Source organism: Taudactylus pleione, unplaced genomic scaffold (assembly GCF_031769625.1).
Source record: "Taudactylus pleione unplaced genomic scaffold, aTauple2 ptg000738l, whole genome shotgun sequence".
Classification (NCBI taxonomy): Eukaryota; Metazoa; Chordata; class Amphibia; order Anura; family Myobatrachidae; genus Taudactylus; species Taudactylus pleione.
In genome coordinates, this window is record NW_028285140.1 from 1,050,646 (window position 1) to 1,069,986 (window position 19,341).

Consider the following 19,341-nt stretch of genomic DNA (forward strand, 5'->3'; position numbering starts at 1 on the left):
GGGTTACCCATTTCCACTGAGCATGACCAGGGTTTTACCCAGGTTAAACCCTGCTCGAGATCCAGGAAGAAATGACGGGTCAATTCGGATTTTTTTCCACTGAGCCTCTCCCTCCCGGAGCTATTCAGCATTGCGCTGAATTGAATCACCCACAGAGAGAGGTACTGGGACTGGAAAGGTTAATGCACTCAGTAGCAGTGTAATAACAGAGCATATACAGGTGTGATAATTCACTCAGTCACAGTGTAATAACAGAGCATACACCAGTGTGATAATGCACTCAGTAACAGTGTAATAACAAAGCATACACCAGTGTGATAATGCACTCAGTAACAGTGTAATAACAGAGCATATATAGGTGTGATAATGCACTCAGTAACAGTGTAATAATAAAGCATACACAGGTGTGATAATGCACTCAGTAACAGTGTAATAACAGAGCATATATAGGTGTGATAATGCACTCAGTAACAGTGTAATAACAGAGCATACACCAGTGTGATAATGCACTCAGTAACAGTGTAATAACAGAGCATATATAGGTGTGATAATGCACTCAGTAACAGTGTAATAATAAAGCATACACAGGTGTGATAATGCACTCAGTAACAGTGTAATAACAGAGCATATATAGGTGTGATAATGCACTCAGTAACAGTGTAATAACAGAGCATACACCAGTGTGATAATGCACTCAGTAACAGTGTAATAACAGAGCATATATAGGTGTGATAATGCACTCAGTAACAGTGTAATAATAAAGCATACACAGGTGTGATAATGCACTCAGTAACAGTGTAATAACAGAGCATACACAGGTGTGATAATGCACTCAGTAACAGTGTAATAACAGAGCATACACAGGCGTGATAATGCACTCAGTAACAGTGTAATAACAGGATGAATAAGCTTCTTTACTAACAATGTCTAATCAGCATGTTAGCAGCCTGTCCCCACTAAGGGGTAGCTTTAATAAGGCGCGGGTTCTCAAAGCCGTCAAACATCAGGAACATCGATCATTAGTTTTAAAATAGCAAAATGCTAATCCAGGCTTATGTAGCATTTATTCAATCAATGCTGCCGATGATCGGTGTCTTTGAAAACACGATATCTATTAAATCTACCCCTAAGTGCATTACACTTTACACTATTATAACCTCACCAAGCTGTACAACAGCTCATATTCCTGGCAAGTCTTGATTACACGATGACAGATACGATTATGATGGACACATTATAGAAACATATCAAACCTAGATATCTCTTATCCTTTTCAGACACAACACCTCATGACGATGGTGAGTAGCTTTGCCATCGATGAGAGACCGCTAATACATCGGCACTGAAAGCCTGATACTAGATGGGGGTATACGCAAAAAAAACCAATGATGGTTCAAGCTTAGATGGTTAGAATGGATGGTTGTCCATCTTTGGACAACTCTACCCCCTGCATACACCACAGCCAATAGGAGCAAGGGCAGAATGGACTACAGTAACTGGATATACACTGGCTGACAGACAGTTATTGCAGCCAATTACAGCTCTCAGTGAGTAGAGGTGAAGAAATCCCATATATATATATATTTTTTTTTTTTTTTTTTTATTTATAATGACAGTTTCTAACACACCAACATGGGAACACATCCAGTCACACTGGTACCTGGTTACACAGTGGAAGGGGGCTAAGCTGTAGTGCCACACATTATTCTATTAGATAAGTGTTCCACCAATTATATTCCCCTCCCTGTGATGTCACCAGTATTTTGCAGATCTATTATGGAAATTTCTCCCACCTCCTGACTCTCCCAGATATTATACTACCTTCCCCTACTACTAATGCAGCATGAAGGGGCTCAGTGAGGGCGGCAGTGTATGTGTGTAAGTGTCTGATGGGGTCACACAGAGAATAAAAGGACATCTGTCCTGCCCCATAATCCAGGTATATCCTCACTCTGTCACAGGGGATATTGTCAAGTAACTGTATCCCTGTACTGTCATGCATCACTGTGTACTGATTATTATACCTACACACACACCAGGACTTGTTATTATATCCAATGTGTGACTGACGTCCTGCCCTGTCTATACTGGGATAACACATCCCAACCCCCCATACCACTGACTTACTGACATCCACTTCCCAGTAATGTCGCCCTGAGGAGAATCCCCTGGTGCTTATTACTTCAGGACACTGAAATCTTTCTGGTGTTTCTGGGTGATTCTGGTTTATATGTGACCATGATGCAGTTTTCCTGTCACCTGATATCTGTATATTATTACCAGCTGTGGTTACATCCAATAATATGTCTGTAGCTTCCTGAACATAGATCCCTGTATTTATACCTGTTATTATATCAGATAATGTGTGTAATGTCCCTGAGATGAGACCCACATCCAGATCTCCTGCACCACGGACCTGGTTATCATGTCTTTCTGTGTCCTCAGTATCACAGTCACCTGTGTCTGGTTCCTGTAAGACAGTCACTGGATCACACATGTTACACAGCTCCTCAATGTGACGCATCTTCCTGGACAGCTCGTCCTTCTTTATTTCCAGTTGCTGGATCAGATCAGAGACTGAGAGTGAAATGCGCTGTTGCTGCTTGGAGATCTCACTCAGGACTCTCTTCTCCAGATCTTCCAGCTGTCTCCTGATGTCTATAAACAGGGCAGTGACTGTCTCTGTTAAACCAGCTGCTTTTCCCTGATCTTTGCTCCTGTGCTCCTGCAGACTCTGGACTCTTTTCTCAGCCTCCGCTCTCTTTGTGGTCAGTTTCTGCTGAACATCTCTCAGCTTATCCTTCTTCTTCTCAGAAGCCTCATCCAGTGACTCCATCTGATGTCCTCTGTGTTCCCCAATCAGACAGCAGGACACACAGATACAGGCAGCATCCTCACTGCAGTAATACTCCAGGATCCTCTTATGGATGGAGCATTTCCTGTTTGCCAGGGAAGTGGTGGGATCACATAAGACGTGTTCTGCTGACTTGCTGTGTACTCTCAGGTGTTTATCACACAGAGAAGCCTCACACAGTAGACAGGATTTAGCAGCAGGTACAGGAGAGTCCACACAGTAAGTGCAAAAGATGCCAGTCTCCTCCTGATCTGGCTGAGTAGACAGGAAACTCCCCAATATGTTACACAGAGTTATGTTCTGTATCAGTGCAGGACGCTCCTGATATTCTGCTCTGCAGTCAGGACAGGTATAAACTCCAGACCCTTCCTGTGTATCCAGCACATGATCAATACAGATCTGGCAGAAGTTGTGGCCACATCTCAGGGTTACAGGACCTGTATAAATGCTCAGGCAGATGGAACAGTCCAGCTCCTGTCTCAGATCAGCAGACGCCATCGCTGGTAGCAGGAGAGAGAAATGAAAGTGATGGTCTCTGAAATAAATTGGTACATTTCACATTTTCCACACAGGATGAGGCTGAGCGGTCACTTAGATTATATCTATAGACTCAGTAATACTAATGGACACAGCTAATATTTAAAGGGACATCATGCAGAAAAATGTGCTTGTTTTGGAAACAGTAAGGGGTCAATTCAATTAGTGGGTGTGATGCCGGCAATGTAGGGGTGCATATACTTGCCATATGCGGTGCCCCTGGAATTACAGCAAATATCGCAGAATCCTGTGCACCACTCTATGGGAGCCAATGAAAACCTGTGATGTAGGTGCGATATGGAAATACTTCCTGTAACACGATTCGCTCCTATAGCAATTGATTGAGTCACAGAATGAGCTGCAAATATCCTCCACTAAAACACTGTCAGATTTCTGTGGCTCCCTACATAGAGAATATAATGTAATTTCTCCTACTCCTGGGTTGGGTACGGGATGCCGGCACTTAGAATTCTGGGGGATAGAATCTCATCGCCAGCATCCTGGCAGGGTTAGGATACTGACACCTGTACATAGGTAGCCTAACCCTACCTCTCCACCCACCCTAAATCTAACCTCCCACTAGTGTATAAACCTAACCCCTCCTAGTGCCTAACCCTAACCCCCCCCCCCCCAGTGGCCTGAACCTAACCTCCCCATAGTGCCTAACCCCTCTCCACACCCTAGATCTAACCTCCCCTACTGCATAAAACTACCCCCCACAGCCGAAATCTAACCCTCCCTCTAGTGCCACAGCTAAACCTAACCCTCCCCCTAGTGCCTAACCCTAACCCCACTGCAGCCTAAACCTAAACCCCCCCACAGTGGCCTGAACCTAACCTCCCCCCTAGTGCCTAACCCCTCTCCACACCCTAAATCTAACCTCCCCCTAGTGCATAAACCTACCCCCCTGCAGCCAAAACCTAACCCTCCCACTAGTGCGGCAGCTAAACCTAACCCTCCCCCTGGTGCCTAACCCCCCCCCCCTGCAACCTAAACCTAACCCTCCCCCTTGTGCTTATCCCTAGCCCCCCGCAGCCTAAACCTAACCCTCCCCATAGTGCCTAACCCTAACTCCCCTCACCCTGCAGCCTAAATCTAACCCTCCCCTAGTGCTTACCCCTAACCACACTACTCAGTGTCTCCCCAGAAAATGTTTCCAGCCGGGTGGCATCAAGAAGTAGCCGGGTGGGGCATTCGCAATAATATAATGTTTTAAATCCTGACCTTATAATGATTTAAACTTGGGGCACTTGAATTGTCCTCGGCCACTTTAGACTAATTGAATGCCCCCTGAAATAGTTTTTTTAGTAGAGTATCTAAACTATTACATTGTCCTTTGCATATCCTGTCCTAGCTAAAGGCCCCCATACATCAGCAATTGTGCAATTTGCAATCGATTGTGTATAAAAATATTTCCCTTTTTCAATCGATTGCAAATTGAACAAATGCTGATGTATGGGGGGCTTAATGCAGTAGGTGGAATAGGTGCAATTTGCAGCAGCTGAGCAGGGCCTGTGGGTGTGTGGGGTGACCGGCATAGAATGTGTCACCCGTGTGCTAAAGCTGGTATAGCTCTACACTTAGGAGCAGACAGTTCCTGCACCTCATGGACATGCACTAATGCACTAACTCCATTACTGGCTGCTCCTCCCATTATATGCAGATTACAGTATATATTGGGGGTGGAGAGGATGTATCAGATGTACCATTACTGGCTGCTCCTCCCATTATATGCAGATTACAGTATATATTGGGGTGGAGAGGATGTATCAGATGTTCCATTACTGGCTGCTCCTCCCATTATACGCAGATTACAGTATATATTGGGGGTGGAGAGGATGTATCAGATGTTCCATTACTGGCTGCTCCTCCCATTATATGCAGATTACAGTATATATTGGGGGAGGAGAGGATGTATCAGATGTACTATTACTGGCTGCTCCTCCCATTATACGCAGATTACAGTATATATTGGGGATGGAGAGGATGAATCAGATGTTCCGTTACTGGCTGCTCCTCCCATTATACGCAGATTACAGTATATATTGGGGGTGGAGAGGATATATCAGATGTACCATTACAGGCTGCTCCTCCCATTATACGCAGATTACAGTATATATTGGGGGTGGAGAGGATGTATCAGATGTACCATTACTGGCTGCTCATCCCATTATATGCAGATTACAGTATATATTGGGGGAGGAGAGGATGTATCAGATGTACTATTACTGGCTGCTCATCCCATTATATGCAGATTACAGTATATATTGGGGATGGAGAGGATGTATCAGATGTACTATTACTGGCTGCTCCTCCCATTATATGCAGATTACAGTATATATTGGGGATGGAGAGGATGTATCAGATGTACTATTACTGGCTGCTCCTCCCATTATATGCAGATTACAGTATATATTGGGGGGTGGAGAGGATGTATCAGATGTACTATTACTGGCTGCTCCTCCCATTATATGCAGATTACAGTATATATTGGGGGTGGAGAGGATGTATCAGATGTACTGTTACTGGCTGCTCCCATTATATGCAGATTACAGTATATATTGGGGTGAAGAGGATGTATCAGATGTACCGTTACTGGCTGCTCCTCCCATTATATGCAGATTACAGTATATATTGGGGTGAAGAGGATGTATCAGATGTACTATTACTGGCTGCTCCTCCCATTATATGCAGATTACAGTATATATTGGGGGAGGAGAGGATGTATCAGATGTACTATTACTGGCTGCTCCTCCCATTATATGCAGATTACAGTATATATTGGGGGTGGAGAGGATGTATCAGATGTACTATTACTGGCTGCTCCTCCCATTATATGTAGATTACAGTATATATTGGGGGAGGAGAGGATGTATCAGATGTACTATTACTGGCTGCTCCTCCCATTATATGCAGATTACAGTATATATTGGGGTGGAGAGGATGTATCAGATGTACCATTACTGGCTGCTCCTCCCATTATATGCAGATTACAGTATATATTGGGGGTGGAGAGGATGAATCAGATGTACTGTTACTGGCTGCTCCTCCCATTATATGCAGATTACAGTATATATTGGGGTGGAGAGGATGTATCAGATGTACCATTACTGGCTGCTCCTCCCATTATATGCAGATTACAGTATATATTGGGGATGGAGAGGATGTATTAGATGTACTATTACTGGCTGCTCCTCCCATTATATGCAGATTACAGTATATATTGGGGGAGGAGAGGATGTATCAGATGTACTATTACTGGCTGCTCCTCCCATTATATGCAGATTACAGTATATATTGGGGGAGGAGAGGATGTATCAGATGTACTATTACTGGCTGCTCGTCCCATTATATGCAGATTACAGTATATATTGGGGTGGAGAGGATGTATCAGATGTACCATTACTGGCTGCTCCTCCCATTATATGCAGATTACAGTATATATTGGGGGTGGAGAGGATGTATCAGATGTTCTATTAGTGGCTGCTCCTCCCATTATATGCAGATTACAGTATATATTGGGGGTGGAGAGGATGTATCAGATGTACCATTACTGGCTGCTCCTCCCATTATACGCAGATTACAGTATATATTGGGGATGGAGAGGATGTATCAGATGTACCATTACTGGCTGCTCCTCCCATTATATGCAGATTACAGTATATATTGGGGATGGAGAGGATGTATCAGATGTACCGTTACTGGCTGCTCCTCCCATTATATGCAGATTACAGTATATATTGGGGGAGGAGAGGATGTATCAGATGTACTATTACTGGCTGCTCCTCTCATTATATGCAGATTACAGTATATATTGGGGGTGGAGAGGATGTATCAGATGTTCTATTAGTGGCTGCTCCTCCCATTATATGCAGATTACAGTATATATTGGGGGTGGAGAGGATGTATCAGATGTACTGTTACTGGCTGCTCCTCCCATTATATGCAGATTACAGTATATATTGGGGTGGAGAGGATGTATCAGATGTACTATTACTGGCTGCTCCTCCCATTATATGCAGATTACAGTATATATTGGGGATGGAGAGGATGTATCAGATGTACTATTACTGGCTGCTCCTCCCATTATATGTAGATTACAGTATATATTGGGGGAGGAGAGGATGTATCAGATGTACTATTACTGGCTGCTCCTCCCATTATATGCAGATTACAGTATATATTGGGGGTGGAGAGGATGAATCAGATGTACCATTACTGGCTGCTCCTCCCATTATATGCAGATTACAGTATATATTGGGGGTGGAGAGGATGAATCAGATGTACTGTTACTGGCTGCTCCTCCCATTATATGCAGATTACAGTATATATTGGGGTGGAGAGGATGTATCAGATGTACCATTACTGGCTGCTCCTCCCATTATATGCAGATTACAGTATATATTGGGGATGGAGAGGATGTATTAGATGTACTATTACTGGCTGCTCCTCCCATTATATGCAGATTACAGTATATATTGGGGGAGGAGAGGATGTATCAGATGTACTATTACTGGCTGCTCCTCCCATTATATGCAGATTACAGTATATATTGGGGGAGGAGAGGATGTATCAGATGTACTATTACTGGCTGCTCGTCCCATTATATGCAGATTACAGTATATATTGGGGTGGAGAGGATGTATCAGATGTACCATTACTGGCTGCTCCTCCCATTATATGCAGATTACAGTATATATTGGGGGTGGAGAGGATGTATCAGATGTTCTATTAGTGGCTGCTCCTCCCATTATATGCAGATTACAGTATATATTGGGGGTGGAGAGGATGTATCAGATGTACCATTACTGGCTGCTCCTCCCATTATACGCAGATTACAGTATATATTGGGGATGGAGAGGATGTATCAGATGTACCATTACTGGCTGCTCCTCCCATTATATGCAGATTACAGTATATATTGGGGATGGAGAGGATGTATCAGATGTACCGTTACTGGCTGCTCCTCCCATTATATGCAGATTACAGTATATATTGGGGGAGGAGAGGATGTATCAGATGTACTATTACTGGCTGCTCCTCTCATTATATGCAGATTACAGTATATATTGGGGGTGGAGAGGATGTATCAGATGTTCTATTAGTGGCTGCTCCTCCCATTATATGCAGATTACAGTATATATTGGGGGTGGAGAGGATGTATCAGATGTACTATTACTGGCTGCTCCTCCCATTATACGCAGATTACAGTATATATTGGGGGTGGAGAGGATGTATCAGATGTACTATTACTGGCTGCTCCTCCCATTATATGCAGATTACAGTATATATTGGGGGTGGATAGGATTTATCAGATGTACTATTACTGGCTGCTCCTCCCATTATACGCAGATTACAGTATATATTGGGGGTGGAGAGGATGTATCAGATGTACTATTACTGGCTGCTCCTCCCATTATATGCAGATTACAGTATATATTGGGGGTGGATAGGATTTATCAGATGTACCATTACTGGCTGCTCCTCCCATTATACGCAGATTACAGTATATATTGGGGGTGGAGAGGATGTATCAGATGTACTATTACTGGATCCTCCTCCCATTATATGCAGATTACAGTATATATTGGGGGTGGATAGGATTTATCAGATGTTCTATTACTTGAGAAAGAACTGGCTCAGTAACCGACCTGTTAATGAACCAATGCAACTCCCTCGTGCCCCCAATGTGCCGCATCCCATGGTACAGAACCCTCAATAACATGTCCCTGTTGCCGGAGGACACAGATGCCAGATGGACTGAGACGTGATGTCGGTGCAGCTCGGTGTCACATCATTATGACAGCATTATAAGCGCTGGCATTCCACACACTGGGATAGATAGATATATATAGATCCAGGTGGGAAACCGCACATGTGTACATAGGAACATATTGGGCGCTGCAGTCACAGACTATAGTAAATTTTACCCTGAACAACCCACAGAGGGACCAGCACACACAGTACACCCCCTTACTGCTGGGAAAGATATACAAATGTACTAAGCATACAGCCATACTTCAGGGGTAACAACCAAAAGCATAAAGCTCTTTCCATGCATCGTCTGATAGGTATCTTAGTGCCTATGTAACATGCATCGTGTCCCCAGGTGTCTTATAGGTGTCTTACTGCCTATGTAATATGCATCGTGTACTCAGGTGTCTGATAGGTGTCTTACTGCCTGTGTAACATGCATCATGTCCCCAGGTGTCTTATAGGTGTCTTACTGCCTATGTAATATGCATCGTGTACTCAGGTGTCTGATAGGTGTCTTACTGCCTGTGTAACATGCATCGTGTCCCCAGGTGTCTTATAGGTGTCTTACTGCCTATGTAATATGCATCGTGTACTCAGGTGTCTGATAGGTGTCTTACTGCCTGTGTAACATGCATCGTGTCCCCAGGTGTCTTATAGGTGTCTTACTGCCTATGTAATATGCATCGTGTACTCAGGTGTCTGATAGGTGTCTTACTGCCTGTGTAACATGCATCGTGTCCCCAGGTGTCTGATAGGTGTCTTACTGCCTGTGTAACATGCATCGTGTCCCCAGGTGTCTGATAGGTGTCTTACTGCCTGTGTAACATGCATCGTGTCCTCAGGTGTCCGATAGGTGTCTTACTGCCTGTGTAACATGCATCGTGTCCTCAGGTGTCTGATAGGTGTCTTACTGCCTGTGTAACATGCATCGTGTCCTCAGGTGTCTGATAGGTATCTTAGTGCCTATGTAACATGCATCGTGTCCTCAGGTGTCCGATAGGTGTCTTACTGCCTGTGTAACATGCATCGTGTCCTCAGGTGTCTGATAGGTGTCTTACTGCCTATGTAACATGCATCGTGTCCTCAGGTGTCTGATAGGTGTCTTACTGCCTGTGTAACATGCATCGTGTCCTCAGGTGTCTGATAGGTGTCTTACTGCCTATGTAACATGCATCGTGTCCTCAGGTGTCTGATAGGTATCTTAGTGCCTATGTAACATGCATCGTGTCCTCAGGTGTCTTATAGGTGTCTTACTGCCTGTGTAACATGCATCGTGTCCTCAGGTGTCTGATAGGTATCTTAGTGCCTATGTAACATGCATCGTGTCCTCAGGTGCCTGATAGGTATCTTACTGCCTGTGTAACATGCATCGTGTCCTCAGGTGTCTGATAGGTATCTTACTGCCTGTGTAACATGCATCGTGTCCTCAGGTGTCTGATAGGTATCTTACTGCCTATGTAACATGCACTGTGTGTATAATGAGATAGATAGATATATATATATATATATATATATACACACACACACACACATGAGCTATAACAAGGCATCACTCTGGGTATAGCAGTATCTATATATTACTATATATGGGATTTATGTCATCAGGGGAAACCATGTGCCCAGGTCACTGACCTCCTCCACCTCCTCCTCCTCCTCCTCCTCCTCCTCTCACAGCAGCACCCAGGAGCCCAGCAGCAGTCACATGTGCACAGCAGGGGCGTGGCCTGGACTTACCAGGTAATTTATTATTGCCGTCACCTGTGCTGAAATGCTTTTCTTATTAATGAACTAGTTCAACACAGGTGATGGCAATCATACATTACCAGGTAAGTCCAGGAACAGAGCATTGTGTCCATCCTGGAGAGGGTCATGTTGGGAGGTATGATACTGCATCAGGTTAGAGTAGATCAGAGCAGTAGTTCTCAAACTCAGTTCCTGTTTTCTAGGTCACCCAGCAGGTGCACAGGTGTATTCATTGCTCACTGACACATTTTCAAAGTTCCACAGGTGGCGCTAATGATATCACTTGTGATTCTGTGAGACCTGGAAAACATGCACTGTTTGGGGTCCTAAGGACCGAGTTTGAGAACCTGTGAATCAGAGTGTTCCCCTATATATCAGACACAATGACAGACACATATATAAGGTACAACGCCATTATATTTGAAGAGAGAAATAATTGGCAGGTTACTGCAATACATTATATTACACATTACAGAATGAGTCTGGTATTTTAAGGAGCAAATTACTGACACCCCTGTAACTTAAGGCCCCCATACATCAGAGATTGATTGCAGCAATCGTGCAATTTGCAATCGATTGTGTATAAAAATCTTTCCCTTTTTCAATCGATTGCAGATTTGCCACAATCGATTGAAAAAGGGAAAGATTTTTATACACAATCGATTGCAAATTGCACGATTGCTGCAATCAATCTCTGATGTATGGGGGCCTTTACTGATGACCTCAGCCGGCAGTGACATAAGCTGCACACGGCAGTGACAATAGGATAATATTAATGAGCTGAAGGAACAAATACCATAGACAGTCACTTTGCAGCGTGCAAACTCACTCACTGGTACCGATACAGAATAAGCAGCACCCAACGTTATGTAGAATATATTATTCTACATTATTCTATATTATTATCCCTTATTTACTAATGTGCAGGTTTTTAGAAGTGGAGATGTTGCCCATAGCAACCAATCAGATTCTAGCTATCATTTAACTAGCACCTTCTAGCAGATAATAGCTAGAATCTGATTGGTTGCTATGGGCAACATCTTCACTATTTGTATCACCGAAGAAAAGTCACAGGCAAGCACGCTGCTTAAGCACAGGTGTAGCTGCAGAATAACATTGTAACTCCCTTCCAGCTCCTGCAGTTGGTAATGGGAGAGACGTCATGACATCATGATGTCTCTCCCATAATGCAGAGCGCGCCAGCCCGGGAGGACTGACGTGCGGACGACGGCAGCGGGAGCGTGGATTCAGGTAAGAATTTTTCTTTTATTTATTGTTTAATTTCTGTGTGTATTTATCCGGAGCGGGAGGGGGGGGATACTACTGGTAACTGGGGGCACTGCATTGGGGGGGGACTACTACAGGGGGGATGCTGCTGGGGGCACTGCATTGGGGGGGGACCACTACAGGCAGGATGCTGCTGGGGGCACTGCATTGGGGGGGGACCACTACAGGCAGGATGCTGCTGGGGGCACTGCATTGGGGGGGGACCACTACAGGCGGGATGCTGCTGGGGGCACTGCATTGGGGGGGGACCACTACAGGCGGGATGCTGCTGGGGGCACTGCATTGGGGGGGGACCACTACAGGCGGGATGCTGCTGGGGGCACTGCATTGGGGGGGACCACTACTGGGGACTACTACAGGGGCGTATACTGCTGGGGGCACTACTGGGGACTACTACTGGGGGCACTGCATAAGGGGAACCACTACTAGGGGCACTGCATAGTGGGAGACTGTATAAGGGGCACTGCATTAAGGTGCAAATGGAAAGAAATGTTCCCAGTGACAAGAAAGGGGGGTGTCATGCTGACACACCCCATTTTTCAGTAGCCACACCCATTTTTCACCAAGCCCGCACATGGGGGGAGGGGGGGGCTCCTTTTTCAAATTTGCCCTGGGCTCCAAATACCCTAGCTACGCCACTGCAGTAGGTATTGTTATTCAGCTGGATAAGGTAGCTGACTGACTTGGATACAAAGCTTTCTGTAACTTTATTCCTGTGACAGTTCCTAGGCTGTGGGCTCTATTCATTAAACGTAAAAATTATCTGGAGATAATTAGCTTTAGAACTCTCATGGAGTTCTAGCTAATTATAGGTGGAATTCATCATTCCACCTCTCCATAAGTATCTATTCCGGTACCTGTCATTTTTGCGATGACAGCTTTTCGGGAAATAGATACTTTTCCCTCTCTACACTACCTTATCGCGTCTGGAAACAGGGCTGCGCATGCGCTGTTACATCTGTAAAACCAGCGCATGCGCAGCACTGCCTACAGATGCATTAAGTTTATGTACCCCCCCTCCCCCCTCCGCTCACCTCCCCCCCCCCCCGACTTACCTGTCCGCGCAGCAGCCTCCGGCTCCGTCCTGCTGGTCTGTCATGTGGTTTCCCAGCAGACCACATGACAGATTAGAAAAAAAATAAAAAATAAAAAAATAAAAATATATATATGTCCAATCTTTCTTGTGCTCTGCTGGGGAGCACACATGTCCGACCAGCCTCCGGAGCCTGAGGACAGAGCAGAGCGCCGGAGGGACTCGTCAGGCGACCTGCACACGTGGATACAGGTAAGTGGATTCTAATGTCCCCATACTAATGTACTAATGTCCCCATACTAATGTACTAATATCCCCATACTAATGTACTAATGTATGGGGAGTGTGGAAATTAACAAAGGGGAACCTGTGCTAAGTGGCTACATGAATACCAAAATAACGTTATTTAAGGAAAATGTCCTTAAAAACTTTATTTTAGTGTTGATGAATAGGCCCCTGTATCTGATCAAGATCACTTTTGGTTAATTGTAATGATCCTTACTGGCTACACTCCCTGCATGCAAACTGGGAGTTCTGCTGTTCATTTATATGCACAGTCTCTGACATCCCTATCAGCAAGTTACTGAGGTTTGCTCACTGTATTCTCCCTGCGGAGGGAACTATCACTAGACGGGACTCTGCCCTTTTTTTACACAAGAGTCCTGAGTTTTCCTCTGTCACTATGGACCCAGGCTGTATAGCGTCTGCTAGTCTCACTCCCCCAGCTGCCGTGTACGGGTTGTGACAGGAGATGTAACTGGTTGGCAAGAACTAAATGAAGGGTGGTGCCAAGTATTCACTGCTCCTCCTTAGCTGAACACTGCTCCGCCCCCTCTTGGACAGACCGCGCCTTCGCACTTGTCACTACCCGGCTGCCAATCTCCTTAAAGAGGGCAGGTCCAGGGCGGCTCCCCGCTGACGGCGCTTCCTCCTGATCAGGCTCCGACACTTTGTTATGAGCTCTGCCCAGGCCGCGTCTTTGGCTCCCGGCTGTCACTCACCAGCCCCCGGGGACGGTCTCTGGGCGGCTCCCGCTGTTACCGCTTCCTGCCTGCAGTGTCCTGACTCGCACCTTCCGGCTGGCTGCGCCTCCGCACAGCACTATCCACCGAGTCCCTCCAGTAAAAAAACACGACACTCGTCCTGCCGCCCACCCACCTCAGGTAACCACTACCCAGTCACCCCTGCGGCAGTCCCTTTTTATATCAGCAGTCGCGTGCTGGGCTCCTTCCCGCCGACCGCATGCGCCGCTCTGTCCACTGGCCACCTATGTAGGTTTGGGGGGAAAGGGTTCCCCCCTCTGCTGTGACTGGGCTGTTCTGTGCCTGACCATGTGCCCATTGGCTCCCTATGTCCGGAGTGGGCAACATGCCCCATTCTCCTTCTATGAGGAGGGGTACACACATGGACACTAATGGTACATTATTTATCAAAACAACAGTGTATTTTAATTGAATACATACACATATTTATGAATGGGACAGTATCCACCTTTAGAGGTATCACAACAGGCCCTTGCATTTAGTAGCGATACAATGAGGCTTTGGTGGAAAAGTTACACAGACGTCACACACTAATCACTAATCACTGTTATATCTGCAATTACAGCTCAGGCCTCGGTGGGTCTGGGGGTCTGGGGGGATGCTGCCAGCTGAGGTCACGCAGGGATGAGGCTGTCACCATAATACATTTAAATATACCTACTAAACAACCATATCACCGATAGGAAAATAAGAATGTGTGATACCCCTAAGTGGAAGGGGTCTCCCCATGTGCTTTATAGGGCCCCTTTTTGCCCCACTAGTATGTATACAAGGCATTGGGAATGGGGTCTATACACGCATTTGCCTACTTTTGAAAAAGCATTTCAGGGAGATTGGGAAAGTAACACCTATGAGTGTGGCGGTAAAGTGGGCGTGTACTGTTACATCTGAGAGGCGTGTCATACATGTGATAGGCATGTACTGCTACATCTGAGAGGCGTGTCATACATGTGATAGGAGTGTACTGCTACATCTGAGAGGTATGTCATACATGTGATAGGCATGTACTGCTACATCTGAGAGGCGTGTCATACATGTGATAGGAGTGTACTGCTACATCTGAGAGGTATGTCATACATGTGATAGGCATGTACTGCTACATCTGAGAGGCGTGTCATACATGTGATAGGCGTGTACTGCTACATCTGAGAGGCGTGTCATACATGTGATGGGTGTGTACTGCTACATTTGAGAGGCGTGTCATACATGTGATGGGCATGTACTGCTACATCTGAGAGGCGTGTCATACATGTGATGGGCATGTACTGCTACATCTGAGAGGCGTGTCATACATGTGATGGGCATGTACTGCTACATTTGAGAGGCGTGTCATACATGTGATGGGCATGTACTGCTACATCTGAGAGGCGTGTCATACATGTGATGGGCATGTACTGCTACATCTGAGAGGCATGTCATACATGTGATGGGCATTTACTGCTACATCTGAGAGGCGTGTCATACATGTGATAGGCGTGTACTGCTACATTTGAGAGGCGTGTCATACATGTGATGGGTGTGTACTGCTACATTTGAGAGGCGTGTCATACAGGTGATAGGCGTGTACTGCTACATCTGAGAGGCGTGTCATACATGTGATGGGTGTGTACTGCTACATTTGAGAGGCGTGTCATACATGTGATGGGCATGTACTGCTACATCTGAGAGGCGTGTCATACATGTGATAGGCGTGTACTGCTACATCTGAGAGGCGTGTCATAAACCTGACTTACATCCAAATGTAAATGAGCCCCAAAGCAGTTAGTAAGATCTATTTGTTGATGAAAACACAGTGAGAAAATACATGTAGCCATAGGGATCATTGTGCCTTATACCCAATGCAGGGACATTATACTAATGATCCCATTTGAATGTATAGATCTCTATTTTTTTTTATTATAACAGCTTCATAATGGGGGTAAGGTGCAATTATGGAGTTTGCTAGACTATTCAGTGAGACAAGAAGTTTGCTGCTATTTCAGGGAGTCTCCCTGACAATGAGGGAGAGATTGGCAAGTATGTCTATGGACTCGATTCAATTTATATAGCTTCTAAGGGTTAGTGCAGTTTTACCCCCCAGGCTAGGCCCGGCGACAGGGGGGGACTAAGGGGACACCCGTACCGGCCCCCAGGAGTCCCAAGGACTGGACAGGGCCACGGATGGCAGTCTCTGTTCTAGCCAGAGGGCTGCGGCCAACAGGAGCCATTGCGGCCGCCCAGCTCCGAGTCCCCTGTAGCCAGGCCCGGGCAGCGCCAGGCTCTTCCGGGTGGCTCAGCTGCGGCCCAGGCCTGACCTTTAGATGTGACATCATAGGTCATGTCGCCGCATGTCGGGCAGGCTCATGCTGCGGTGTTGAGGAGAAGGGAATTTAGACATTACCGTTGAGGTGATGTACTGTAAGTGGACGTGGCTAGATCCCCAGATGATAGAGGAATAGGGACAGGGGAAGATGATGGGTGCTGGGGACAGAAGAAGGTGAAGGGGGCATATGAAGCTGATAAGGGCTGGTGGCAGTGGACGGTGATATGAGCTGGGGATAGAGAAAGAAGAAGGGGCAGAGGAAGGAGATGGGGCTAGGAGCAGAAGGTGACACGGGCTGGGGGCAGTGGAAGGTGATGGGGGCTGGGGATAGAGGAAGATGAAGGGGCAGAGGAAGGTGATGGGGGCTGGGGATAGAGGAAGATGAAGGGGCAGAGGAAGGTGATGGGGGCTGGGGATAGAGGAAGAGGAAGGGGCAGAGGAAGGTGCTGGGGGTAGAAGTTCACACAGGCTAGGGACAGAGGAAGATTATAGGCGCAGAGAAAGGTGATGGGGGCTAGGAACGGAGGAAGGTGAAGGAGGCAGAGAAAGGTGATGGGGGCTAGGGATGGAGGAAGGTGAAGGGGGCAGAGGAAGTTTATGGGGGCAGAGGAAGGTGATGGGGGCTGGGGCAGAGAAAGGTGATGGGTGCTAGGGACGGAGGAAGGTGAAGGAGGCAGAGGAAGGTTAATGGAGCTGGGACAATAGGTGATGGGGGCTGGGGACGGGGGATGGTGATGAGAGGCTGAATATGAGGAAGGTGATGAGTACTGAGGTTGACTGGCTGCAGACACCCTTCCTCCTACCCCTGAGGCATCCACAGCACTGTCATCAAGAAAACCTTGGAAGAGACGGCAGACAAGAACTACAGCCTGTATCATCCATGACAGAGAGGCACAGGCCTATTCATCAATACCAAACTAACGGTTTTAAGGACATTTTTCCTTAAATACCGTTTTTTGGTATTCATTAACACACTTAACGCAGGAGATATAACCCGATATCTCCTGTTTAAGTTCGTCTGTGTTAATTTCCACACTCTATTCATCAAATACCGAAAATTAAGTATTTTCGGAATCTGATGGTGTTGCTTACGCCACTCTCAGGTGGTGTATATCCCCCGATAGTGTACACAAGCTGCCGTCTACACGGCAGCTTATGTAGGAAAGTGACATACTTACCAGCTTTCACCATCTTCCTCAGCTCCCTCTGGCTCCGGCTGGTCTGTGTGTTATCTCCGCTGCTACATGGTGTTGCTGGCAGGAAGCGTCTCCCCTCTGTGCACCAGTATACTTAAGTGCTTCTTCAATTAACTGTTTTTATTTACTCTAAACATTTGATTGAAGAAGCACTTATAAGTGCCACCGGGCAACAGAGGAGAGACTTCCCGGCAGCAGCAGCATGTAGCAGTGGGAGAAAGAAGAATAGTACTTTAAAAAACTATATATATATATACGCAGTCTCCTCCTGCCTGTAGCCTCCATTCGTCGGTGCCCAGCTCCAAACAACACCGGGGACATAGCACGGAGCCTCAGCCAGTGCAGGATAGCATTTCCCTGCCGGCTGCATTGAGAAAATACCTACATGTCCAGGTAGACCGGGCGGGGTTGGGGGACCTGCTACCTTCCGGGAAGGTGGAGGGCGGCAACGTTGAATTGGTGCGGGCAGCAGAGAAGAGCCCGCCGGGGCACAGTGTCCTGCAATTGGGGGTCGTGGGACCTGCTAACTTACGGAGGACAGAAGATCCGGGGGCAGGAGGGGAAGGGGGTCGGCAGAGGCATTGCCAGCAGCAACAGTGGATGGAGCAGGCAGTGGAGGGGTGCTAAACGCCGGGGGACAGTTCCCTGCAGAGTACTGCAGTGCAGAGGTGGGTGATGGAGACGGAGGACTGGGATGTAGGCAGGGAAAAGTATCTATTTTCCAAAAAGCTGTCATCGCAAAAATGACAGCTTTTGGGAATAGATAGTTATAGGGAGGAGGAATGATGAATTCCTCCGGTAATTAGGTAGAACTCCATGCCAGTTCTAAACCTAATTACCTCCATCGATATTTATGTGTTAATGAATAGGCCCCACAGTGTGGTAAGTCATAGTGGGGGAGATGTACAGTATTATAGCGGCATCTATCGTGCCGCTATATCGCTTCCTGTTTTGCCTCTTTACCGACGCGAAGCAGGAAGCACTACCAATGAGTTTTATAAACATCTCATCGGCCGAAGCCGGGGAGCGATAACTCCCCCCTCCCGCGCTCCCCGCTAGAGACCACAGCGCATCAGCCTAGTGGTGATGTGCTGTATCTCAGTCCCGTCCGGCTCCACTGAGCATGTGCGGGATCTCACAAGTATCGCGAGATCCTGCGTGCAACCCTGGAGCCGGCAGCCACCGCAGCAGGGACAGCGCTGTCCCTGCTGTGGGGATAGGGCATCGCCAGGCTGTAGCTGTCGATAGCGACAGCGGGCAATCTGACCATTCATACATGGCCCAGGCTATTGGCGCTGCTATCTTGTAGATAGCAGCGCCGATAATGACAGGGGCGCCCCTGTCATTTACCGCGCAACCCCCCCCGATCATACCTCAGCAGTATCAGCGCACATAACGTGCGCTGATACCGCTTCGGCGCTTCTTACATCTCCCCCAGTGTATTTTTACTTCATTTAATTGCTGGTATATCTTTCAGTTGCCATTCTCATGCTTCACATATCACACATGCAGGGGAGGGATGTGCGGGATCGGGGATGGCGGTGAGAAGGTGATGCCCCCAGAGACATCAGTGTATCGGGCCCTGAGAT

General features: G+C 46.7%; 1 protein-coding gene across 1 annotated transcript; it reads right to left on the bottom strand.

Annotated features, from left to right (window-relative positions):
* Window positions 1-272: 272 nt before the first annotated feature.
* Window positions 273-10,797, bottom strand: LOC148477182 (E3 ubiquitin/ISG15 ligase TRIM25-like). Its single transcript, XM_088457125.1, has 2 exons — window positions 10,781-10,797; window positions 273-3,389 (listed from the first exon to the last, which is right to left on the bottom strand). The coding sequence occupies exon 2, from the start codon at window positions 3,350-3,352 to the stop codon at window positions 1,775-1,777; it is 1,578 nt and encodes a 525-aa protein (XP_088313251.1). The 5' UTR covers window positions 3,353-3,389; window positions 10,781-10,797; the 3' UTR covers window positions 273-1,774.
* Window positions 10,798-19,341: the final 8,544 nt, after the last annotated feature.